The sequence below is a fragment of the Anguilla anguilla genome, chromosome 11 (assembly GCF_013347855.1).
Source record: "Anguilla anguilla isolate fAngAng1 chromosome 11, fAngAng1.pri, whole genome shotgun sequence".
Lineage (NCBI taxonomy): Eukaryota > Metazoa > Chordata > Actinopteri > Anguilliformes > Anguillidae > Anguilla > Anguilla anguilla.
In genome coordinates this window covers 9,447,864-9,473,885 of record NC_049211.1, presented here as the reverse complement: position 1 = coordinate 9,473,885, position 26,022 = coordinate 9,447,864, and the positions used below count along the sequence as shown (strand labels likewise).

The 26,022-nt window shown below is 49.7% G+C and overlaps 1 protein-coding gene across 6 annotated transcripts in view; it reads right to left on the bottom strand.

The window, feature by feature from the left end:
• prkcz (protein kinase C, zeta) overlaps positions 1 to 26,022 on the bottom strand; it is a 138,856-nt gene that overhangs the window by 3,886 nt on the left and 108,948 nt on the right. For all 6 annotated transcript variants that reach the window (XM_035381240.1, XM_035381241.1, XM_035381242.1 and 3 more), the window contains 8 exons: positions 25,482 to 25,579; positions 23,704 to 23,790; positions 22,008 to 22,143; positions 21,814 to 21,901; positions 21,559 to 21,678; positions 20,089 to 20,168; positions 18,866 to 18,955; positions 4,503 to 4,618 (listed from right to left, as the gene is read on the bottom strand). In XM_035381240.1, the coding sequence (XP_035237131.1) occupies positions 4,503 to 4,618; positions 18,866 to 18,955; positions 20,089 to 20,168; positions 21,559 to 21,678; positions 21,814 to 21,901; positions 22,008 to 22,143; positions 23,704 to 23,790; positions 25,482 to 25,579 (815 nt within the window). The remainder of the gene's footprint in view (positions 1 to 4,502; positions 4,619 to 18,865; positions 18,956 to 20,088; positions 20,169 to 21,558; positions 21,679 to 21,813; positions 21,902 to 22,007; positions 22,144 to 23,703; positions 23,791 to 25,481; positions 25,580 to 26,022) is intronic.

Here is a 26,022-nt window from a genome sequence, read left to right as displayed (position 1 = left end):
CAACCCCACAGCTGTACCCAACACCTCTCCTACCCAACCCCACAGCTGTACCCAACACCTCTCCTAACCAACCCCACAGCTGTACCCAACACCTCTCCTAATCAACACCACAGTTGTACCCAACACCTCTTCTACCCAACCCCACAGCTGTAGCTGACACCTCACCACCTCGTGTTTGCCAAAACGCAGTAGACAAACTAGTCTAACTGCCACCATCACAAGTGTATTTATTTTACAGCAGTGGTGTGTGCAACAGTCGTTTAAAAATATCCTGGTACGAGTGAAAGGGTGACGGAATGGAACCATGACTGCGGGAAACATGAAGCAAAGGAATAATGCCCCAAACATGAGAGCGGGATGGAGAGAAGGGGAAACTTCGGGCGCTGACCAAAACAAACAACGTTCCCTGTATCACAAATGTTTTTTCAGTTTTGATTTGCAAGTGTTACCAGATGTGAGCTGCTCCTCTGGTTTGGATGGGGGGTTTGGGGGGGGCTGGAGGGTATGGGGGGGCAGTAGTGCGGAGTGGTGCGGCAGAGCCGGGAAGGCCATTTCTCCGCACTGGGAAGGTCCAGTGTGAACCATGACTTCACCAGATTCCAGGAAGTTGAACTTTTTTTTTTTTTTTTCCCTCTCTTGGCCTCTGTAATCTGATAGCTTATCTTGGCCGAGCGTGTCCACTGCTGGCTGAGGCCTTGCCCCGTTATCTCACTGCGGGGCTGCTGGCAGAGGGGTGCCAGGAGACCCTGGGACGTAGGCTCCAGGAAGGCAGCCCCCCCCCCCCCCCCCTCCCCCTCAACGCTGTTGTTAATGTTGGCTGGCTCTCTCTGTCCTTCCCAACCACGGCCACAGGGTGACCAGAGGCCCAGCCCGGTAGGTGGGTGTGGAGGGGAGGGGAGAGGGGCACCCTGAAACCAGCAACACCGGAGGTGAGGGGGTACCCATGTCACCCCAAAAAATCAAGCCCATTTGCCCCTTCTGCACAGGTATGTTTCCTTCAGAAAAACATCAGCAGGTGGGGTAGCAGGGGGGGGGGGGCAGTGGGTTCTTGGCTGCCAAAAGGTTCACACAATGGCAGGACGGACGGCTGGGGCTGCCCTTACTCTGGGAACGAGGCCTAATCGTTTCCTTGCCCTTGTTTTTTTGAAGCCTGCCGTTTGAGACGGGTGAAGTCATGTCTCTGGCAGGAGCAGATTTCATCCTCTCTACCCTTTCGAGTTCCTGGGCACAGAGACGGAAGGGACTTAAACTCAGGAGAGTAAATCTCCCAACAAGCGAGGGTTTTCTTCTTTTTTTATTTTATTTTACTTTTTTCCCCCGTTCCTTTCTTCACCCGCCAAATCTGTCAAACAAAAGGGGGTTTACATCACCTCCCCCCCCCCCCCACCGCTCACAAGTGTGGGATGCCAACCTTTTTTTTTTTTCCAAGGAACGAAGAGCCCCTTTGAAGTAGCGGGCTGCCACGTCTTTTGAAGCCCGCCTGAAGCCTCCCATCGAAACTTCAAAACCCGCCAAGTCGGCGGCGGCGGAGGAAAACGGCCACCTGACACCACATCATCTCATAAAAAAGACACCTGCGTGGCGTACCTGCTCCGGGAGGCTTTAAATCATCATTATTCATTAGCCAGGTTAAGTAGTCTTTCAAGGTCATTGCATTATTTATGCAAAAAAAAAAAAAAAAGCAACAAATGAGTGGGAGGCCTCCTCTGCAGCGCCGCGCCATTTCATTGGCGTTTCCCAGCTTGCAAACGAAATGGCCGCGCATCGCGCTCGGCGGGTCTGCAGCCGTTTTGACGGTTGCTTCGAAAAACCAAAATTCAGAAGTTTTGCCATCGCGTGTGGCTGATTTGTGCCTCTCTCTTCTGAAAAATTAAGCCTCTGTTATTACCATATTACAGAGGGGTGAGAAATCCCTGAGACACTGTAACAAAACAAAAAAAAAAACGTTGACGTACATACTGTAAGCCCAGGAATATTTCTTGGCAGCGCACCTGAAGTGTCGCCGACGGTACACATTTCCCGATGCCAGAGAGTAAATCCCCGCCTTGTTTGCGGAGTCACCGATTCTGGCTACAGGCGGGACCCGGTAGGGGCCAGTGCCGCCACCCTCTGTTGTGGTGCCAAATCTTTCAGAGCTAATTCCGCACACAAAATTTATCCAAATGAACAAACGTGAGAAACTCCGGAGAGCGAGCGTGTCCGAGCTGAATGAGAGGTAACCACGGTTGGAACTGAATAACAGAGTCATTGAGAGGAGTGAAGGTGGCCCTGGCCCCCCATCCCCTTGAGGTTCTTTTGTACCTCGGAACTTGAAAAGACTTGCCGCCCAAAACTCTCTGAACTGAGGCATATTTGATGAAAGTCTTGAGAGAGAGAGCGAGAGAAGGAGAGAGGGAGAAAGAGAGAGAGAGATAGATGAGGTTGAAAAAAAGGAGCGAGGCTGTAAATTGACCTGAATTCAGTGAAGGAAATTGCATGTCAATCTTCATCTTCCACTCACTTATGCATTATTGAGGAACCACAAACTGGGTACAGTCGGTGCTTCTTACACTGAAAGTACTCTGCATTTTTAAAAGGCTCCGGAAGTTTGAGTAGCAGGTTGGAAAACAGACAATGAGTTCCATTACTCAAGTGACAACAGGCCCTCCCCCCAGTTTAAAAAAAAAAATATTCCATTCAAATCTCTACTGATAAAGATACCGCTGCCTCAGTGCCTGCCTGTTCATATTAAAAAGGCAGATTTCATCGCTTCATATAAATTAAATAACTTAACATTCAAACATGCTTTCTTTTACAGAGATATAGCCTAATTGCACCATTTTCTAGGAAGTAACTCTCAGGGAAGTGGGGAAATGCCCCCGTGCTCTCTCTCTCTCTCTCACACACACACACACACACACACACACACACACACACAGGCATTTCACAGAAACAACAAGCGGACTGCCTGATATACCCATTGGCAAGGCATTTCTAAACCAGTCACGAATAACCATACACACAATAGACTGGCACATGAGACCAACTAAAGTTGTGTTCACGACCTCGCTCATAAACGGGCGACACCTCTCAATGCATGCTAACGTGGTCAAAAACCACATTTAGCTGTTCAGCATGTGCACACGCTGTCTGTTCTTGCCTGATAAGAGCCATGGAGGGGGGGGGGTGAGCAATGGACAGTAAATTCTTAAAAGATACCTTCTACTTTCTTAATTTTCCATTGATTTAATGACTCCATATACCATCATGCCACTCAATTTTTTTAAACCAGAGAAATATTTTCTCATTCCCTGAAATCTAGAATGAATCCCATTGTCACATATTACACTTTCACTACATAATTATGGGTTTTTTGTTTCCTTTTCTGAATTTTGTAGCGAGGGTTTCTGTATTGAAGGGGAGGTTTGATGGGTGAAGGTTTTACAGCATTATTGCTTCATACTGGGGAATTACCATTTAAGAATTGGGGTAAGTTCTCTGAAAGTGTATTTCAGTTCTTTCATTTTAATGAGTGTATTTTGAACTTGACTGGCAATTCACGAGTCAATATCAGAATTCTTTTGGTGATTTAGGTGCCATGCCATATTGACCTGAAATACTTCTCAAACTTCTAAAATACTTCTAAAAACCCTCCTAGAGATGCATAATATGATAGACTGGTCTATCTCAGAAACTGCACAACACACTCCAGAACAAACCACTTAATGCAATTACTTTATAAGGAAGGAACTATGCATTACATAATAATCTAGCTTTTTATGCAATGGGGCTCTTATAAGTAGGACTATGAGCTATTTGACATCAAGGTGTTACCTTTTAAATTCATAGCAGTTCTGTATTTATCTTTTAGAGATTAATCAGGCAGAACATAGACACATGAGTTCAGGATTTCTGAAACTATAAAAAGGTGAAAGGGATAACTTTTATCCCGGTGTGCAGGATGTTTAACACAGTCATCCAGTAATGTAATGGCTGGCGTTTAAAACTCACGCCCATGAACATGTCCAATTTAAAACTATTTGAAACACATTTGGCACACTCTACATTATGTCATCTCGTGTTCACAGATGACTGCATTTCATGTCATCCAGCGCTGCAAGTCTTGATGGGTATTAACTTGCTGGGCAGGAAGTCAAAATCCTTTTTTTTTTTTTGTTCACACAAGGAGAGAAAGACATTTTAAGATTCTGGAAAGAATGACCTGACTACTTTTGTGACCGTGTATTGGGCTCCTTCTGTGAAATGACATTTCGGGGAACGAGCTGCAGCCTGCATTATGATGCCCGATGAATGCTACTCTCGCTAACAGCTCTTCCAGGATTAATGCGATCCTGAAGTAACAGGAAGTCACACGGTAGCATTTCACATTAGGCTGGCGTCTCTTGTATTCAAAAATATCTTCTTTTTTTTTTCGATTCAGCAGGCATCTCTAGAGACAGAGCTCCTGGGTTCAACAGCACGCGCGTCGCATTTGCAAGAGGGTTACGGCGGCGGCGTCTTACTCGTCGTCGGGGGTTAGCTGCACTGGTTCGTTGGTAAACTGAGTGTCGAAGTTGTCCAGGCCGTAGTCGTCCGTCATCTGGGGCTTGAACGGTGGGGTCACCTGCTTCTTCTCCAGCTGAAGACGACAGAAACACCACACGCATCACCGTCCATTCCTCCATCTTATTTTTCCATATTTTATTTTATTTATTTTTTTTAACTTGACAAGTCCAATCCTCCATTACACTCTACCCCCACGCTAGGAACTGTTTTCCACATGACAAGCCGCGTCACGTGACACACGGGCGAGCTGCTGTAGCTTCGATGGAAAGAAACGCTCACGGCTCACCGATGACAACCGTTAACCTGCAGGTTACTGGAGCAGGGGAGAACCGAAGGAGTCCTGCCTTAAAGGGATATTTCACTTTGGTGTAACAGAAGTGATTTTTGTGAAGCCTGCTCAATTGCATTTAGCCTCAATTGGCAGTAGCCAAGTAGCTGTGAAAATAGTTCCTCTATTCAGAGGTAAACCAAACCTGAAAACAGCTGATCAGCTCAAAAGAACAGACTCATTTGATTAAGAAAAAACATTACACTGATGTATAATGCTCGCAGTTTGTGCTTTAAAACTATTCCTTTCACTACCTGCAAGAGCAGGATGAAGCCAGTGTCTCGCTGCAGTGGAAGCACAGTGGAAGAAGCATAGTCACAGTCAGCTAGTGACATAGTTCAGACTCAGACTTGGAGTGTCTCAGTTATAGAACTTAGCCTGTGCTTGGAGCATGGGCCTTTAGAGACCGAGTCCCTTGGGCAAGCCCTTCCTCATGGCATTTCACCTGGATCAACATGTTACCGTGAGGCATTCGTTAAACAAAAACGCCTCCCAACATACTGAGAAGATTTTGGAAATATCGTGGCTAACCTGTAACCAGGCTACATTAAATCTGGTCTGACCAATCAAAGAAAAGGACAATGGAGAGTCACCACACAAGTACACAGAGTGCAGTTCTGACCCACTGCAGTACATATCCGTGAAGCCAGGAACATTCAGTCATATTTACCTGAAGCCCAGATTAACAGATGAGGGGATACAAAATTGAACACGACAAATTTAATCTGATAAACTGTCCACTAATTAAGTGTTGCTGTTTGCATCAGAGGCTGAACTACAGGAGAGAGAGGGAATGAATGAATGTGAGTGACAGAGAGAGAGAGGGAGAGTAGGGGAGAGAGAGAGAGCGAGAGCGAGAGAGAACAAAGTGAATGAATTGGTATTGCGGGAAATGCTGGCGCTAAATGGACTGAAGTGTCTCTCAGAGCAAGGCGAGGGCATTCACAGAGAGGAGAAAGACGGGGAGAGAAAGGGAAGTGGAGGAAGAATGTGTGTGTGTGGGGGGGGGGTGGGGGGGTGTAGGTGGGTATGCGTGGTGCTTCATCATAACAGCGGTGGTGATTCAGTGGAAAGCATTCACATATTCCAGGATCACCTGGGGATTTGGTGCTGTTCTGCGCCACTTCTCCCGAGCGTGCTATTGCAGGGACATCAGCTCTTCCGAGCAGCGGCCCGAATAGAAATTCCACTAACGCGGAGGAACTTCAGCTCGGTGCCGTTGTTTACATGGTCAGCTAATGGGGCATATTCCTTTTTGCTGAATTATTTATGGGGCTTGTTTTCTCTACAAATACGGATGGTGTGAAAGATGAACAGGACAAGTATCTGCACGCTGAGAACCAGCCAATCACGTGACCATTCCCCGGGGTTCCGCTTATTATGAATGAGAACATTTACACGCAGGTTTTCCTGAATTTTGAATTCATCTTAAAATTAAGGACTCGAGGAAACGTGCATGTGACACACAATGCAGGCAGCTGGTAATGTGAAAATAATATTTCCAGAGTGTGAAATATTGGGAGAACCAGGACACCAAAAAAAAAAATTTAAAAAAAAGACAGCTATACAGAAGTGCTATGACAACATGCCTTTACCATGGACACTGTTCAGCCGTAAGTAAAATGCTTGTGCGGAATTTCAGAACGCTGTTAATTATAGAGGGAAAAATCAGCTCCCGCTCGGCCAAATAACTGCAAATGACTCATTAAGCTGACCGCAGTTAGTATTTTACACACACAAAAAAAAAAATTCCTGTGGGTAGTGAACATGCCGTATTATCTTTGGCAGAAATCAAATTGGAGGAACAGGTGCTTCTACAGGCAGGCACTAACTCAAAAACACAAACCCAGGTAATGGCTTTCTGCTTCAATTCATGTCAACCATTCTTTTTTTCTTTTTTTTTTTTTAAAATAGCATTTACTGGTCCATAATAAGACACTACCCATAATTTTCCAATGTGTTCATTTCATAATTTCAAAGTTTCCAGAGCTTGCATGAATACCCCCCCCCCCGACTGGTGGTAATTGCAATTCCCCCGTTATTATGGCGAGTGCGTCACGCGCGGCTGGTACATTGTGCTCCTGATCTGGAGCGCGGGCTGATTTGTGCATTAGCAGCGCCGGAGCGAAGGCCTCGGTGGGCAGGGCCCGCGCAGGGCCCTGACGCAGACTGTGCTGCCGCGCCGCGCCGCGCAGAGCCGCGCCGCCTGGTCCCCTCTGCTGCAGGGGTCTGATGTCACGCCCGGGCCCGCGCGCTTTAATGAGCCGCGCAGACACCGGCGACTCGCGGGGGCTTTGTTGCTTTCCTCTGCAAAAAAAGAAAAGAGCGCAGGGGCCTGTGGGATGCTTAAATGGGGGTAGTGGGAGGTGGGGGGGGGGGGGGGGGCGTAAAAAGGCTGAGCACAGCAGAGGGGCTGTGGAATTAGCCGGCGTCTGGTGGACGTGTGCGGTTTGGGAGGCGGATGACGCAGTTAGCCTCCGCCGCCGCGGCTCACCTGCAGGGAGGGCAAGATGGTGCCTGCCGCTCTAACAGGAGACCAATTACAGCCAATCAGCCGCTCTCACCTGGGGGGTTTGGGGGGCTGTGGGGGGGGGGGGGGGGGGGGGGGTGCAGCTCACACAGGGACCGGGGCGCAGGGCAGCGTCATTCAGGGCCGTCTCCTGGGAAAAGCCTCCCCCCTCCCCACCTCCGCCCATCTGCCCTGTGCTGCGTCCCCTGGCCACACTGACAGCCCCCTCTGCTCTCACCTCCTTACTGCACCTCCTCAGAGGGGGAGGAGCGGGGAGCTCAGGCAACCGCCGCAATTAATTAATATTCAATCTCCCGCCATCTGTCTGAGGGGGCGGGGCCCGCGCTGGCGGGAGAGGGGGCGGGGCCCGGGCCCCAGGTCCAAAAGCACCCCGCGGAGGGCACAGATCTGGGGGCGCACAAACTGGGGGGGGGCACTGCTGCTGTGACTATGACGTTGGGGCTCTGACTAAAAACTTCACACCCCTCTCCTGCCCTGGAGATCACGTATCCATCCCAAGATCCTTCACTCACAGGAGCATTGTCTCTTTCTACTCATTCACGCCGCGGGTCCCAGGTGCAGAGCAGTGGTGTGTGTACGTTATTGAAATTAACACCGTCGCGTAGACGGTTTCCTCTCTCTCCCTCTCCCTCAGCCCCTCGTGCTGAAAGCTCCACAGCGTGATCTCTAGCACTCGGTCTGCTTGACGCAACGCTTCTGAGGGATTCGGCAAAAGTGCGGGGTGGTGGTAGTCATGGCAGCGGTGTGATGGCGGCGTTTTCCCCCACCCCCCCCCCGCAAGAGCACCATCGATGATCAAGACTTTAGGGGGCGGGGGAGCGATGCAGCTGGCGTTTGGGATGGGGGCCACCGGCTCACTGACGATCAAAACCTGTCCAAGCGGATGAAAAGAGCTAAACACAAAACAATAATAATAATAATAATAATTTTTTTAAAACCCCACGATACCTCCTCCGGATCCCGGGGGCGGGGCAGAGGGGAGATGAAAGAGGGGGCCCGCTGATTCATTTTCGGGTGGTTGCTGTGGTTTTGGGAGGGAGGAGCAGAAGAGGGCCGGAGAGCTTTTCAAGCGAGCGTGAGCAAGCGAGGAGCTGGCTGAGGGCACTTCCTGTCAGCGTCTCCGGCAGCTCTCAAACAGCCTGCCCCGCTGGTCCTGCTCCCGGAGCAGAAAACTCGCACCCCACGGGACCAATAACACGCCCGGGCCAGGCAGAGGAGCACGGAGGAGCGCTCTTTAAAAAGCTTTAGTCCTTCACATTTTCATACAAAAAAGAAATTCCGTATTCGATACCATTCCACACTGGCATTTTCTATATACTAGAGGAGCGATTCCATATGTACGAAATCCATATACATATACAGTATGTAAGAGTGCGGCATTCTCCCCACGGCACCGATGGGAATGTCTAATGACGAATACACAGGAATTTGCCGGGCGAACGCGAAAGAGCAAGCGCACAAAATCAAAAGAAGAAGAAGATTGCAGAACAGAAGAGCCAGTGGCGGAGAGTGCGATAAACAAGGCTAGTTGCGGTTCAATGCATTTTTTGAAATGGCTGAAAAATCAAGGGGAAAAAACAGCTTCGGATAATAACCCAGCAGCTCAAGTGGCCAAAAAAAAGAAACTATTCCAACAATCAGAAGAAGCCACATAAGTACAAAAGAAGAAGGCGACCATCTTTGAGGGAAAACAAGTATCGGTTTATCAGTCACAGTCACACCATGCTGCTTTGTTTGGCAGTGTAGCCTAATTTCAAATGAAACTTGAATGGAACTCTGGGATTTGGAGTATGAAAACAAACTGTTGTGACCACCAGTCGCCACAAATGTCACCAAATCCACCAAAACCGAAAAATAAAGGAAAAACCGTTAACATGTTTGCGTTTTATCTGATTGTCATCCTTTGATCATTTCATTAGTGACAACAAATCAAAGTTCTACTTGAATGCGCTTGGTTCAGTCACGCTTATATGAATACCAAAAATATATATTTATCAATTAACTAGTTTATACATGTTAAAAAGCAGCCACAACCCAGTGTTCAAAGAGGGACCGGTGTTGATGAATGACACTGAAATGTGTCACTGCTTCAGAGAGGAGCATCTCCCACCGGGATAAATATAATTAATATTTATACCTGCAAACAGCCACAGTCAAAGTGCGGTGGAAATGGGGGCGTCAGTAGAAAAACAGGCTTCTATTTGAGCTTGGGTTTTATGCATGAATGCCATGTATGTGACAGTCGCACAACATTCTGTCACAGCCTTCTCAAGATTACATATATATATATATATATATATACATACATACACATACATATTTATATATGATATAACAGTGCATTTGTCAAATAAAAGACATTTCCTTCCAGTGCTTGCTTCATGGACCTAAATGTAATGTAGATTAAATTACCTTTAAATCTATGGAATACATGGAATCAAATGATCTGAAAGGCCTGGCTTAGCCTACCCGCTATACTGCCATATTTACATTACAAATTTTATAACTTTATCACTTATTGCCATTTCGCAACCATCTTATTCCATTTTCAAAAAAAAAACATACTGATGACTCTGTGGACAACGGCAGCCCATCCAAATCAAGCCATTCGAACCCGCACGCTCTGCACTCCCCACCTCAGGTCCTCTTCCAAAGCGCCAAGACGCAATCAGCGCTGAAACGAGCTTAAAATATTCATTCCGGGGCGGACCTGTGTGGCACAACCTTTCCCCCAGAAGGGCCTTTCAGTGCCAGCTGTACAGTGCGCTCGTACGCGACCAGAGAGGGTCACGTGACCAGAGAGGGTCCGGTGAAGCACAGCAGAGAAGGAGCAGCCTTCATGAAAGATGGATGGAAGCAGAGCCATTAAACCACACACCGCAAAGGGAATGAACCACGTCACGTTACCTCCACCTGATTAAAGCAAAAGGACAAGCCGGAGGAAAAGACAAAAGTAACAAAAACTACTTGTTTATTTCCAAAGTAAATCAAAATATGCGTGTCTGAAACAGAGATAACAAACATCTTATACTCCAGATGACTCTCTCTCTCTCTCTGTCCATCTCTCTTGCTCTCTCTCACTTTCTCCTTCAAGACAAAACGCTGACCATATTTTACTTTCCCATAAAGATATTCAACCATTTCCTAGTTGAAAAAATAAAACAGGTAAAAAAAAACTGCATTTGAATTTATTTCGTGAATTATATCCTGCTAAGGTTTGGCAATTCAGTTTTGTCCCCCATAGCGGTCATAAGCATCTGGTCTTAATCTCAAGAACCATATATTCTGCAATGCTGAAACCTGCACTACAGTGGACATTCAATAAAAAATAAAATAAAAAATATTTTTGAAAATATTTTCGCTGCAACATGTTTTTGTCACCCAAGATGCTCGTATTTATGTCAAAAAAAATAAAATGCTTAAAACTTTTTTCCTGCTGGGTCGCAGAAGGATATTGCAATGATTTTGCAATTTTAGAAAAGGGAAGAAAATAGTCTGAAAGCTCAGACTATGGATTTACAAATTGTGGCCTTCCGCCATTCAATCTGTAGCGAGATAGTGCAGTGAGAGAGCTTTTAGAAGCATTTACTTTCCTTCCGTATCTCACTCGCTCTTTTCATCTCGCTCCTTCCCTCCACCCCTCTTCTCCTCCTATCTTTCGCTCTCTATCTCTGTCTTTTGCTATCGCTATCACTCTCTTTCTCTGTCTTTTTGGTTTTCCTGTTTTCCTCTCTGAAAAGTCTCTCTCTCTCTCTCTCTTCCCCCCCCACTCTCTCGTTCCCTCTCTCCTCACAGAGCCTGCTGTCTAGAGGGCTCCCCAGGTGGCGTAATGGATTGGAACAAAATTACAGGCCCCGGAGTTGTGTGTGTGTGTGTGTGTGTGTGTGTGTGTGTGTGTGTGTGTGCGTGTGTGTGTGTGTGTGTGTGTGTGTGTGTGTGTGTCTCAGAAGCAGAGGAGCGTGGCGATTATGACATTAGTGCAAGCTCAGTGCGCCAGCTTCCTGCTCCCAGCACCCCGTCCCTGCGTGTTAACTACACCCCCCCCACCCACCCCCCCCCCCCCCCCAGTCTGGCACAGGTGCAGGGATTTCTGAGCGCGCGCGACGCTAATGCAGCTAACACCCTCCTCGCACCGCCTCAATTAGCCGCAGCCTCACGGAGGCTTACGGAGTTAACTCTTTCCCCGGGAAGCCGCCTCAGCTCCTCCATCTGCGAGGGCGGAGAGCTGAGAACGAGATGGAGCCTCTCTCTGTGTCTGCGAGGGAAATTATACGAAGGGGATGCTGCTAGTCGGGGACTCCGCCCCCTTTTTCCTGTCTGTTTTTTTTGGCGGCGTTTAGCTTCTTCTCTGTTAGCGAAAAAACACTACTCCCAATGTGAAAATATGCGAAGGATATTCTGTACTTTAGGTGGCAAGAAGAAGAAGAAGAAGAAGAAGAAGAAGAAGAGAAAAAAAGAGGAGTGGAAAGGTTTTCTTACACAACGGGGCCGAGCAGCACAGGCTGTGAAAGTCTGGCGACTGAGGGTGTCTTTAGCGGCAGCCTGCGCCCGCTGCAGGTGTGAAATCGGTCTGTCGGAGCAGAGGGCTGCACTTCACACAGGGACACGGGTCGCGTCATCCATCGCCCACACGGTGGGGTCCTGTGGGGTCCCCTTGACTTCACTGCCACCTCACTGCAGCTCAGACAGCTGGGCCCCTCTACCCTGGGTATGTAGCCAGGCCCCTCACCTCTGGGTACGAAGCTAGGCCTCCCTCCTCTGGGTATAAAGCTAGGCCTCCCTCCTCTGGGTATAAAGCTAGACCTCTCTCCTCTGGGTATGAAGCTAGGCCCCTCTACTCTGGGTACGAAGCTAGGCCCCTAAATTCTAAGTATGAAGCTAGGCCTCCCTCCTCTGGGTATAAAGCTAGACCTCTCTCCTCTGGGTATGAAGCTAGGCCCCTCTCCTCTGGGTATGAAGCTAGGCCCCTCTCCTCTGGGTATGAAGCTAGGCCCCTCTACTCTGGGTACGAAGCTAGGCCCCTAAATTCTAAGTATGAAGCTAGGCCTCCCTCCTCTGGGTATAAAGCTAGACCTCTCTCCTCTGGGTATGAAGCTAGGCCCCTCTCCTCTGGGTATGAAGCTAGGCCCCTCTCCTCTGGGTATGAAGCTAGGCCCCTCTACTCTGGGTATAAAGCTAGGCCCCTCTACTCTGGGTATGAAGCTAGACCCCTCTCCTCTGGGTATGAAGCTAGACCCCTCTCCCCGGGGTGCGTGTGTGTGTGTGTGTATACAGAGTGCATGTATTATTGTGTGTGTGTGTGATATTGTCTGTGTGTGTGCGAGCTTGCAAGCATGCGTGTCTGAGCATGGCTGGCAGGCAGTGAGCGTGAGCATTGCGTGCAGACAGGGTGTGTGTGAGCATGTGTGCAGACGGGGTGTGTGTGTGAGTGTGTGTGTGAGTGTGCGTGCAGACAGGGTGTGTGTGAGTGTGTGTGTGTGAGTGTGTGTGCAGACAGGGTGTGTGTGTGTGTGTGTGTGTGAGTGTGTGTGCAGATGGGAGTGTGTGTGAGTGTGTGTCCAGACGGGGAGTGTGTGCGCATTGCGTGTAGACAGGAAGTGTATGAGAATGCGTGCAGACAGGGTGTGTGTCAGCGTGTGTGCAAACAGGGTGTGTGTGAGCGCGTGTGCATGCGGGGTGTGTGTGAGCGCGTGTGTGCAGACAGGGTGTGTGTGAGCACGTGTGCACGTGGCCCTCTCCCAGCCTCGCTGGGGTAGAGACGGTGCTGGGGGGGGGGTGGGGGCGCTGGGGGGGAGACGGGTCTCAGCTTGAGGTAACGCAGTCAGGCAGCTCACGGGGGGAGGGGTGGGGGGAACAGAACGGCCCAGAAAGCCTGACTCTCCCACTCATGTTAGCCGGCCTGCTGCTCCTGCCCTTTACTCACTGGCCGGGGGAGGCTGCCAGCGTCCAGCTCAACCTCCTGACACTGACCAGCAGGCAGACATCCAGACAGAGAGGGAGGGGGCGGGGGGGGGGAGGGGGGGGGCAGAGTGGATGATGGATGCAGACGGACCTCTAGCCAGGCTCAGACTGTACCGAGGGGGGGTGGGGGGGGTGGGAGGCAGCCCTTGCTCTAGGCCCATGCTGCTAAATAGGACACCCCTTGTGGGATTTACGTTTCACTGTTATTTAGCTGGACTCATCCTGACTGAAGGGCACGGTGGGCCCAGATGTGTGTAACAGACAGACAGGATTATGCAACGCTGATAGCATTTCCGCCATTTCCGTCCCCCGTCCTGAATCGACGGCCATCCGTGATGTCCGGTTCATCTTACAAAGCCCAGCTGTGCTCCGCACACAAGCACTGGAGGTCAGCCTGAGGGCTGCACTGCATTAATCTGTACACCTTCTCTGCACTCAACGTGCTCTTCCCCTCTGGGTTAAAATGTTGCAGTTTTAGAGGGACTTCACCACTTGTTTAAACAGGGATATAACTTATAAGTGTTTTCTTTAAATATGTGCCTCAAAAGAAAGAGAGAGAGAGAGAGAGAGATGCTGACAGGATTAATTATTAACATCATTATCATTAACATAATCTAACCTTCTAATCAGCAATAAGCTAATGCTTGCCAATGTAATGCTATGGTCTGTCTAGACACACAAAGCCAGGAATGAGTGTCTGTATCACTTTCCTTGTAAGAGTGCTGCCTCAGTTTTGGGCAAAGGCACGCAAATAACGAAACAAAAAAACTTCCAAATCTGAAGCAACAGGCAGATAACATGAAGCAGCCCACTGCAACCACAGCCTGACTCCTGAAATAACTACCGTTAATCATCTGCCTAACAGATGCCGTTATAACAGAAGCCATTATCGATGGCTGCTGACGCAACTCTCACTCAACGCTGTGCTCCTTTTATTTATTTATGTAGCTGGACACTGCCGCAGAAGCACACGTGCTGACCATGTGCGAGGCGAGGGACGCAAACACACAACCTTCTGGCCGTAAAAAACCCGGCGCCCCTGACCCGTTAACGAGCCCAGTCGCCCGCGCAGAGGCGGCTGCCGCGTCGGAGCGGACCGATGGCGCCGGACGCGGGTCTGACCCCGCCCCACCCGCCCCGCCGAGCCAGAACGGAAAGCTTGAGGCGGTTTCTGTCCCTCCTGGCAGATTCATTAACACGTCACCCCCCCCCAGCCCCCCCCCCCCCCCCCCCCCCACCGCACCGCAGGCCAAATCGCACCTCAGCCGTCCCATTCACATTACGAGAGCCCCCAGCTACGGCTTCCTCCCCTGGTCCCACATCCCAACCAAACCACCCAAACCATCCAAAACCACCCAAACCACACCACGGCGGAGCCAGCGCGCTTGTGTCCTGCACACACCACACACACACACACACACACACACACACACACACACACACCGCACACACACACACAGGCCGTTCACACACACACACGCACACACACACACACACAGGCCATTCACACACACGCACACACACACACACACACACAAGCCGTTCACACACACACACACACACACACACACACAGGCCATTCACACACACGCACACACACACAGGCCATTCACACGCACACACACACACACACACACAGGCCGTTCACACACACACGCACACACACACACACACACACACACACACACACACACACACACACACAGGCCGTTCACACACACACGCACACACACACACACACACACACAGGCCGTTCACACACACACGCACACACACACACACACACACACAGGCCATTCACACACACACACACACACACAGGCCGTTCACACACACGCATACACACACACGCACACACACACACAGGCCGTTCACACACACACACACACAGGCCATTCACACACACACGCACACACACACACCGCACACACACACAGGCTGTTCACACACACGCACACACAGGCCGTACACACACGCACACACACACAGACACACACACACACACAGGCCGTTCACACACCTACGCGTCTGAAGCACGCCAGCGCGGCACCGTCACGCAGGCGAACGCTGAAGCCGCTTCACTGCGAATCCCCTAAATACTGTATGTCATCTCTTCCACTTTCACGTTTGTTTTTAAAGAGGGTGTGCGTGCGTCAGCTACACAGCACCAATTAAAACACCCCCCCCCCAACCCCCACCCCACCCCCCCACCCTCAAAAGTGCTGAGGTTCAACACCGAGTCATTTAGAATTCACTTTTATTTGCGGCCGCAACTACAAAGGGAAAGGAATTCGCTTTTATTCGCAGTCGCGGTCACCTACATCGCGTCTGCGAATGTTTAATTCATTAATACGTCCTCAAGAGTGAGCGGACGAGAGGGGCAGAGACAAGGGGCTGATTGCAGGGGGGACATTTCATTAGAGACACAAATGAGAAACAGGCTTTTCAAAAATAAAAATGCCCCGAACCCCCCTCCCCTGTCCCCCGTGTCATGAGGGCTGGCACGATTTCAATGTCATCACAAAGACAGTGGGGCAAATATCTTAAAACTTTAACTAAAAAGCGGCTGTAGCATTAAAGGGTTATTGAAATACACCATTTGCATAGCATAGCATAGCATAGCATAGCACAGAATGTAGCACCACTCAAGAGTCAATAACATTGCTCTGTTCAGGATGCTGAACATTGGGGGATGTTGGAAGCCCTACCTGGGCAATGAGCTGTAGCCCTTGGTTGACATAACTGACCCAAACCAAAAAGGGCCATTCAAGGCCAAATCTACCAGCTCATCCCACCCCGATTCCCTCGGATTTTATTGCTTTTTGGAAAAACTAAAATCATCGCACGTGTTCCAGATTTTAGCATTAAATGCCTTCAGAGCTCTGCTGTTCTGAACAGCCGGGAGGTCCCTTCCAGTCTGAAACTGTGTGAAGTGTGTGACCAATTTTGAACACTTTTTAGTCTTTAAAACTTTAAGTCAGAGATGTGAAGTATTAAATAAGAACAAAGGTGTTGCATCAGGAAAACTCATTATCGCTGCTTAAATCCAGTACAACTGCCATGCAGGTACCATGGGGGGATCCAGGATTTCTAAGAGGGGGATGGGGGGGGGGGGGGGGGGTCATAACCAAGAACACTGCAAATGGCATGATGTTGCAAACTGTGACCAAATTATAAGTACGGTACGTGTTAATGTGGAAATGAACCAATATATTTAACAGCTATTTTAACACAGAACACATGGCTACAGAATGAGCTTGAGTGAGTTTTCTCTCAATGAGTTTTGACCTACTGTTTAAATCTGCCTGCCATAAAAATAAACCATTTTCCCCCTATTTCTGTCTCCAATATTCTGAGAAAAATAACACAGACATGTTTATATTCCCTTTATTATATTTATTAACATAACATTTATTTGGTTTAACACAAATATCGATCTATGATGACTCGAAATTCATGGCCAAAGGTGGTAGTCCACATATTCTTACTTTACAAATTTAACATTTTGCCTTACACAGAGACTATTGTTTTGTTAACACTACATTTGATTTCACAGATTTTTACCCAACGCCAGTAACTTTTTCAGAATGATAAACGTAATAGGTAGACTGTGATAAAATATTACATTGACTGTTCAGGCACAAAATGGCTGCCATGCATCACCCAGGTGGGTGCTACACATTGGTGGTGGCTGAAGTGAGTTTCCCCCCATCACAGTAAAAAGCACTTGGAGTTTAGAAAAAAGCGCTATGTAAAATGTAAGGAATTATTATTATTATTATAATCAGTTTGAATGGCAAAATGAGTAGGACATGATCTCCAACAAGACCCTTAGTTACTGTAATGCTTTCATAGCTAAACCTGGTGCAGGGCTAACGTAAAAAAGGGCGAGTTCGGCAACACAGCCCGCCCCGTAGCCTCCGCTACGTTCGGCCATTTTGGAAACAACGTGCGGCGCGTTTGTCGGTGTGTCTTGCGCAAAGATGGAGTTTTCAGGGTAAAAAAAAAAAAAAAGAGAGGAGCGATGAATTATTCAACGCCGTCTCTTTGCTCGCACCCGCGTCGTATTTTAAAACGGCGGTGAGTCACCCTCCGCCCTTCTGCAGCTAGCAGCGGCGGCGGCGGCGCTCGGCTCCCCGCCGCCGCGGCGTGCCAGTTAGAGCAGATAAACCTGACTGGCAGCTCGCGCGCAAATCCGACAGCGCGGACGTCGACAGCGGTGCGTCTGCGCCTCGCGGAAAAGTCAGAGCGCGCACGAAAACAATACGGCCGCGCATCTCAACAAAACGTCCCCCGAGCCGCTGCTCTGCCGCTGTTGTTTTTCTTTTCTTTTTTTTAAGAGAGAGAGGATATGTATATAAAAATGGCATGCATTCCGTTAATGGCCTGAATGCCAATTTTTTTTTTTGGCTTCTGATCCAGTGCACCCTCCTCCCCTCATTCTCCACCCCGCCTCACTCAGTTTGACAATCCTGCTCTTCCAAACCCAATTTAAAATCCTAATCCCACGCATCTTCTCCCTGCCGTATGAATCCTATTCTCAAACTTCACTTTATTTTCTTATTAATTTGGTGCCCAACGTGGCGCTAAGTATTAACCAAATGAGTCACCTGGCAGCCCCCCTTATTCTTTTCTTGCCGTGCCATCATCAACAGCTTAAAACCAACCCTCCACACTTCCAATCTATCCATTTGTGTTTATTTTTTATTCAGACGCCCAGTCCTACCTGCCAAATCCTCCCATTCTGTAAATGAGTGTTTGCTAAGTATGCTATCTATAGGCATCCCACGCACACGGTTCACTCTTATTCAGTGGACTTTGTGACTCTGTATGTTGAAATGGTTTGGGGGACTATACAATCTAAGGCAAACAGTGGCAGTGGGTGAAAACATTTCAGAGGCACTTTCTTTTTCTCCCTCGTCCGATTTGAAACGCGGGAGAGGTAACGTTGTCATAACCAGGTACCCACACGATCTGAACTGGATTCAGGTGAACGGTTAACCCAGTCTGTGGACGATGGGGAAAAACGATTTTTACATTTTTTTAAAAGTGACTGTTTACGAGAACAGTTAGAGCTACCAATTTAAAAGCCTTTTCCTTACAGAGGGAGTAATAAGTACTAAACCAGCGGTGGCAGCAATCAGGTTTAAGTTGTCATGGTTACCACAACGCAGAAGTTCCTATTAAACAGAGCGCCAAAATGAGGCGAAACATATTCCACTGGTCATCCCCAAAAAAAAGGAAATGAAGCCAGTTAGCATGAATCCGCCACACCTCAGACAGCTAGGCTGAGGCGGGCAGCCATTTGCAGGGCATAAGAGTGTCGACGCCCAATGACATCACTCGATGCGCCGATGTGGCCCCGAGCCACGCCCAAAGAGCCCGGTCCAGGCCCCCAGCTCGCAGAAACCCAGGCTGGTTGCGTCACCCAATCAGACTCCGCCCTCACGCCCCCCAACCCCCCCTCCCCCACATCCCCCCCGTCCCATCCCATGGCTTACCTGGTCCCAGTCTATGCTGCGGAAAAACGTGTGAGACTTGATGTCGGTGAACCCCGTCTGGACCTGGCAACCCAGCCTCTCTTTCGGGTCCTGTCAAAACCAACAGGAACCGGTGACCCAGCAGAACGGACAGAACGGGCCAGGGAATCATAAACGGCGGGGGGGGAGGAGGAAGTATCCTCAGCCGACCCGTTTCCTTGACCCGATTTATTTTCCCGCCACAGCATTACATTAAAGCATTCAACACAACGCTGCATTCATTCATTAGCCGAGGTTCAGAAAGATGAATATCATTCGCAGCACATATGCAGCCTTACTAGTACTGATCTTCACACGCCATCGAGCACCCGGAGGTGTTGTCACCGCCGCGCAGTCATTCCGAATGTGCGCTGTGAGATCTGGGGACTTTTTTCATTAATTTCTAACTTTGTTCAATGAACGCAGACCCGGGAGAAGGATGGTGAGTGGCTACACTCGTCTGCAAAGGGAAGGGACTGTCGCGATGCCCTCTAACGCATTCACTGGATTATGGGTTTAAATCATTGTTATGAATTTTAAACTCTTCTGTCGAATGACACGGGTGAGGCGTTTGACTTTGCTACAAGTGAAAGTACGTAGGCGCTACATCGGGGGGGGGGAAAAAACGTCTCCTGATAACACTGAGTCACAGGCTCTGTCGTCATTTACACCGAGCCTTCGCCATGTTTTCTCCAAAGGATTTTTAATATGTAAATCCCCACCACAAAACAAACTAGCTAACTTCTCTTTTCTCCTACACAACTTCAAACTCAGAAGACAACGAAAGCCGTTAGTTCCTGCTTCCGACATTCTGCATATTCTCCCTGTGGACCCGGCGGCCATGTTCTCAACCTCATGGACGTACAGTACCACTGCGCAGACAATTTCTATCAACTGTGCCTTACACAGTTTAGTTCTGTGTGAACTAAACTGTGTTCTTGGCTAGAAATAGCTGTACAAAATAAGTATTGTACCTTACTGAACCTGTGTTTAGCAGTTGTCTATGACCATGAAAATGCACTTTTTGTATGTAAGAGTCTGCCAAATAAATGTAATGTAAAGTAATGCCTTATCCTCCAGGTGCTGGACGCGCACTCCTCTGTCTCGGTGGGTTTAAGAGCGTGTTGTGTTAAACGGGGCGGGCGGGGGGGGGGGGGGGGGGGTGGGGGGTGGGGAGGTGTTTTGGTGGTGGGCGGAGCCTGTACCTTGTTCAGAAAGCCCTTCAGTACACTGGCGGCCTTCACCGACAGGGACCTTGGAATGCGAATGGGCTTCTCCAGAATAACTGGGCGGAAAAAGAAGAAGAACAATTACCCGCCAGGCGAACAATGCGCGATTCAGCAAACATCCGTCACGGGCGGCGGGCTCGCGGTGAGCCGCGCGGCGGCGGGGTCGAGCAATCGCCAGGGACTGAGCTCACAGCCTTGAATCTCCCCGCGAACGGCGCGCGAGCGCGCCACAATCAAAACAAGACATCTTCCAAAACACTGCCTATGGCACACAGCGAGGAATTTATAAAAATAAAAATATATACTTTTAAGTGACAAACACAGGTGATCGCAAACGTACAACGGTTAACAGACAGTTTTGAATGTCCATTAAATAATAATAATAATAATAATATTAGATATTTTAAAACCATAACGTGACTGGGTGGCTCTGGTCCAGATGAACAGTGCGCTATGTCCCCTCCCTTCTGGGCGAATGCTAAGCGCGTGTTTTAGCGTTAGCCCCAGTCTCGCACGCCCTCCCTCGTTTCTGCGTCTCCTAATGAAAACTTAAGTGGATTTGTCTCCGCGCTTATCAGGCCCAGTCTGCCGGCTCCTTTCATTGTGGGCCCGGAGCTTGGACGCGACCCAAATCTGCGCCGGTTACTGCGGCAGCATCTGCCCGCGGGCCCCCGTCCCGCCCGGGGGGGGGGGGGGGGGGGAGGGGGAGAGGAGGGGTGGCGGGGGGGTTCAGGGTTGGCCCGGCACTGGGGGAAGCAGCATATGGCCAGGCTAGCCCCCGCCAAAAAGGGTTTGTTCTGCGCTTTGGGGCACGATCCAAGAGTCCCCCGCTGCCCTCCCTGTCGGGGACGGGGGGGGGCAGAATGCGAGCGGAGCCGCAGCTGACGCTTCCACGTCCCGAGTCGGACACGACGGACGGACAGTCCAGATGGACCAGGAGCGGGGGCTGTTGGGGGGGGGGGGGGGGCCGGGCGGGTTTGTGGAGGAATGTCAGCATTGGCTTGGCACTCCGTCATATGCGCAAGGGGCAGTCTCGTACCCAGGGCCTGTGCAAATTCGCGGAAAACTGGGGGGCGCGCGGTCCTTACCAATGGTGCCATTTCAGACGTTACTCATTAGCTGACGTTATTATTCACCCACCTATTCTGCATGACTAACGCAGATCACGTTTTAAATATGATTCTTTTATGCAGCTGAATGGTAAAGGGGGTGGGGGGTGAGGGGTGGGGGGTTATTTGGGGCCTCTGTCAAGGGCACAATGGCAGTTTTCCTTCAGGGACTTGAATCTGCAACATTCCGGATACAGGTTGCTATGGCGGCCCCCAAACCACGAAACCGCACTGCCATCCATTAGCAGTAAAGTATGATGTGAGCTCGGGGTCTGTAAGTAATCATGGCGAAGGAGATTACCAGCCTTCGTTTGCCCCAGAAGGGAAGGGGACTCACCTTGGAAAAGGTACTCCTCTGTGTTCATATCAGGATTGTCGGTGATGATGTCAAAGGGGGATCGCCCTGCCATCATCTCAAACATTAGCACCCCTAGGGCCCACCAGTCCACACTGAACCCTGTGGACAGCACACGCACAAAAACACAGCAATCAGTGGCCATCACCATATGACGTGGACAGGCCCCGCCCCTTCCGCCCAAACCCTCCCCACCCCCTCCAAAAAATACCGTTCCTGTTTCCTGCCTGCACTTACCATAGTCCTCCCCGCGTAGGATCTCAGGGGCGATGTAGTTTGGAGTGCCGCAGAAAGTGCTCGTGGTGTCTCCAGGTCTGATACCCTCCTAAAACACAGACAGACCGGTTCCCCATCCAGCTTCAATAACTGTGAAATTCTGTGGAACTTTTTAAAATGAAAAAAACGGTTGATGCAGCCCAGGCGTGATTCACCTTGCACATCCCGTAGTCCGTCAGCTTGATGTGTCCCTCGTGGTCCAGGAGGACATTGTCCAGTTTGAGATCTCTGTAGATGATGCCCTTCTCGTGAAGGAAGTTCAAAGCAATACAAATTTCAGCTGCATAAAATCTGAAAGTAAAAATGAAAAATGGTAAGGCGTGAGAATAGCCTCACCCCCTTAACCCTGGTTAACATGTCCAGTTCTGAAGATTTGTCAGGATTAATAACACCACCGTGTGGATGGTGAAAACTTCCCACTCGAGTGTTCAAGTGTTGCTAACCAATCTCCCTGTAAAATACTTTATGTATAAGAACTGAAGTACAAGTGATGGAGTTTTACAAACAGAAATGTACCCATTCTGGCACACTGTGATTCAACTGTGGACAAACTGGTTTTTTTTTTACTATTCAAAAGGTTCCATAACATAACTTAATCACTGTCCTTAAGCATTCATGCAGATTTTTTGTGATGTTTTTGTACCGCAACATTCCATGAATGTTTCGTCAAATTTGATGCATTCCCCCCCCCCTTTGAAAAGTAGTCTATTGATCAATGAAACCATCTGGGTAAGTAAAAAGGATAAATAAATCAATCGGGGGGAAATAGACGGGGGGGCAGACATTAATTTTCTGGAGGAATGCGGTCTCTGGCCTTGCGGCACCTGCTCCCCGCCAGCGCCACCGCGGCGCGGCGCGCAGAGAGGGCTTCTGGGGCCTTCTGCGCCCGGCTCATGAATATGTGAGATCATTATCTGTGATTAACATGCTGCTTTACATACACACACACACACACACACACACACACACACACTTCTCCAGCTCCGCCACTGGAATACAGATCACGCCGCCTCCCCGTCTCCCCCCCCCCCGTCGCCCACCACTTAATCCTCCTTCATTACGCTGTGATTGAGACGGCAAATAGCGGGGCGGCACATTGTGGGGGGGTGGGGGGGGGGGGCTATTCTCGCTTTCCAATGTTTAGTAACTCCCGGGGAGTCAAGCCTTCTAGAAGTTTATTCTCCGGGCGCTTTTCGCCATGGCTGTCTTTGACTGCAGCACAATGCGCCATCCGCCATACCATACCATACCCCCCCCCCCCAAAAAACACAGCTAGCGGGCAAGGCCCTGTGCAGCTTTACACGAGCCCTCAAACGCAGCCATAGTTAGCGAGAGTTGCTAGCGCGACTGTCAGTCATTCTGAGTGCAACTCATCAGAGAGAGGAGGGGAAAAAAAAAAACAAGCTTCCAGTGTCAACTTAACCGAAATCCAATCAAAAACGAGGACAGCCTGTATGCCACTGTATGCTCGGGGAGGCTATTCCTGGAAATGGCTTTGAAGCCCCCGGTCCTTAGCATTTTCCAATTATGTGGGCAACGGGGGAGGCGACCAGGAGAGGCCAGCAACGGGCACTCTGCGCTCCCGCCTAATCCAATACTGAGAACGACGGCAAGAGGGAAGAGGCAGGAACACTAATGCAGCACGAGTCCTCCACATTTTCCCTCTAATAGTTTCCTTCGAAAATAAAAAATGAAAAAAATAAAAAAGAACAACTCTAGTCTTGTTCCTTCCAATTAATGAAAGCCATTCCCAGTGGAAAGACCCCCCCGCCCCCCCTCCCCCCTCCCGCCACCGCCCCCTGCTGGTGGACCCGTGTCGCGCAGCGCCTGAGGAAACGAAAGCACACTTGCCGAGCGTGCTCCTCCGGAAGCTTCCGCTGCCGCTGCATGTGGAACATCAGGTCGCCGCCGTTCACGTACTCGATCACGAGGAAGAGCCTGAAACAGGGGAGGGCAGGGAGCAGGAAGGGGTGGGGGGGGGGGGGTGGAGGAAAGCATGTCTGCGGTTAGAGCGCCCCCTTGTGACGAGGTTCCTTCTAAACCCAAATTTCGTCGAGGCATTTCTGTGGTAACAGAGGTAACCGACCCCGTTCCTGGAGATCTGCCATCCTGAAGGTTTTCACTCCAGCCCCAACAAAGCCACACCTCACTCAACAGCTAGAGATCTTTGTCGAGCTGCTAATCAGGAGAGTCAGGTGTGCCAAATTAGGGTTGAAATGAAAACCTACAGGACGGTAGATCTCCGGGAACAGGGTTGGTTACCACTGCTGTAGAATGCTTATCACAGAGGATGGACCCTTCTACGGGACAGCTGACCCTTCTGGTGGAGAGAAAACGTTTCTCTGGCTTTCAGATTTGAGCATTGAACCTCCGGGCCGATTTGAGACCCGACTCCAGACTCGTTTTAGACCCTGAGTCCACACGTGAACTCAAATATAATACGAATAATATAAACAAATAATAATTTATGATTGTGTAACACCAGGAGAAGGCCTTTGTACTGGCATCAATAGGCGTTTAAAAATCCCACTAAATCCTTAAACCTGTGCTTTGACAGGGCCTTAAAATTTTTTGGCATGCTATTCTCACGACGGATTAATTGCATTCAAAGACAACTGCGTTTTAGAAAAACACCCTATATCGCCTTCAGTAACGTCCTCTGAAAAGAGCTGTCGGGCGGGGGGGGGGCGAGGGGAGGGGGGGGGGGGTGAAGCGAAGCAATAACAGAAGCCGGGAGCCGGGGGTACCTCCACCACAAGCACTGACAAGCAGCTGCCAAAGGGGCTGAGCTTCTCATCACTCTGCTGAAGCTCTGATGGGACTCTCTAATTCCCAGCGATAAACAGTACATTTTTCATTAATGATGGGATCAGTCCTGTCGTCAGGAGCGAGCTGGAACCTGCTCCGCGCCCGTTTTATCACTACACTAGCCCTAATCCCCCCCCCCCCTCCCCCCCCGCCCTAGAGGCCTGCCTCTCCACAGGTGAGCGGGTCAGGTGCAGACATGCGGAGGCTTGCGCTCGCTCTGGCGCGCGGAGGCGCTGAACGCAGTTCCTGCCCTCTAACTGATCTCAGCGGGGTCGCCGCCATCTCGCCGAAACACGACCGGGCCTCTTCCCCGGACCCGTCTGCCCCGCCCGCCCCCCCCCCCCCCCACACCGTATCACCTCATCGCCCCCACCGCCAGATCGGTAACGTTTACGGCCCGTTCTGCAGGGAGCGAAAGCGTCGAGCGCGTCTGGATGGACCCAAACACAATTTTCGCTACGGCTTCTCCGAGACCTTTGTTCAAAAAATTATTCAAGTCCTGGAGGGACGGAGAGAGCTTTGTGCTTTTCTTTTTCCCTTGAGGTACTGCCTGTACCTCTCCGTTTTCTGATTATTTTAATGAATAGACCCGCACCTTATTCACATTAAATATTGAATACAAAACATCAAGGCTGTATTTTGCCAACCTGTGCACAACACAATGTGAGCGAGATTAATATTAATATTTCATCAACAGTTTGGAGCAAAGCTGTCAGAAAATGTTTTAATGGTGAAGTCCATCCTTCAAGGCCACACAAGAATGCATCTGACCTTAAAAAAATGCCTCCATCCAAAATTTACGAAACAGCGGACTGTCTTACCGACTCTCGGTTTGGAAACAAGAGTGAAGGCCGACCAAGAAAGGGTTGTTGGACGCTTGCTCGAATACGTGCTTTTCCGTCTGGACCCAGTCAATGTCCTTGAAAAAGAAAAAAAGAGAGAGCGAGAGAATGAAAAAAACAGAGAAAGGACGCAGTCACGTCAGCCAGCATGCTGTTGTTCTCACTGTTAGCATGGCTCCACCACGGGCTACTGCTCTACACAAACACCAAAAATCCACACCACAGGGAAATAACTGCCCCAGACAGAATACAACAGAATGGCATGAGAGCTAAAGATGAGATTTTTTTTTTGGGGGGGGGGGGATAAATAACATATACAGCAGTGGGGGGGGATGTGAAAAAGAAAAACAGACTCGAGCTACGGAGGGTCTAAATGCCACTGGGGCAGCGCTTGCTACACCCTAGAGCCTGTTCCTTCTCTTCTTCGTTAGTCTCCAGGTCAAAGCCCATCCGTGGAAAACGGGGTTAGCGAATGCATAAGAGATGAAGCCGCGAGAGTCGCGGGCCGCCCCCCCCCCCC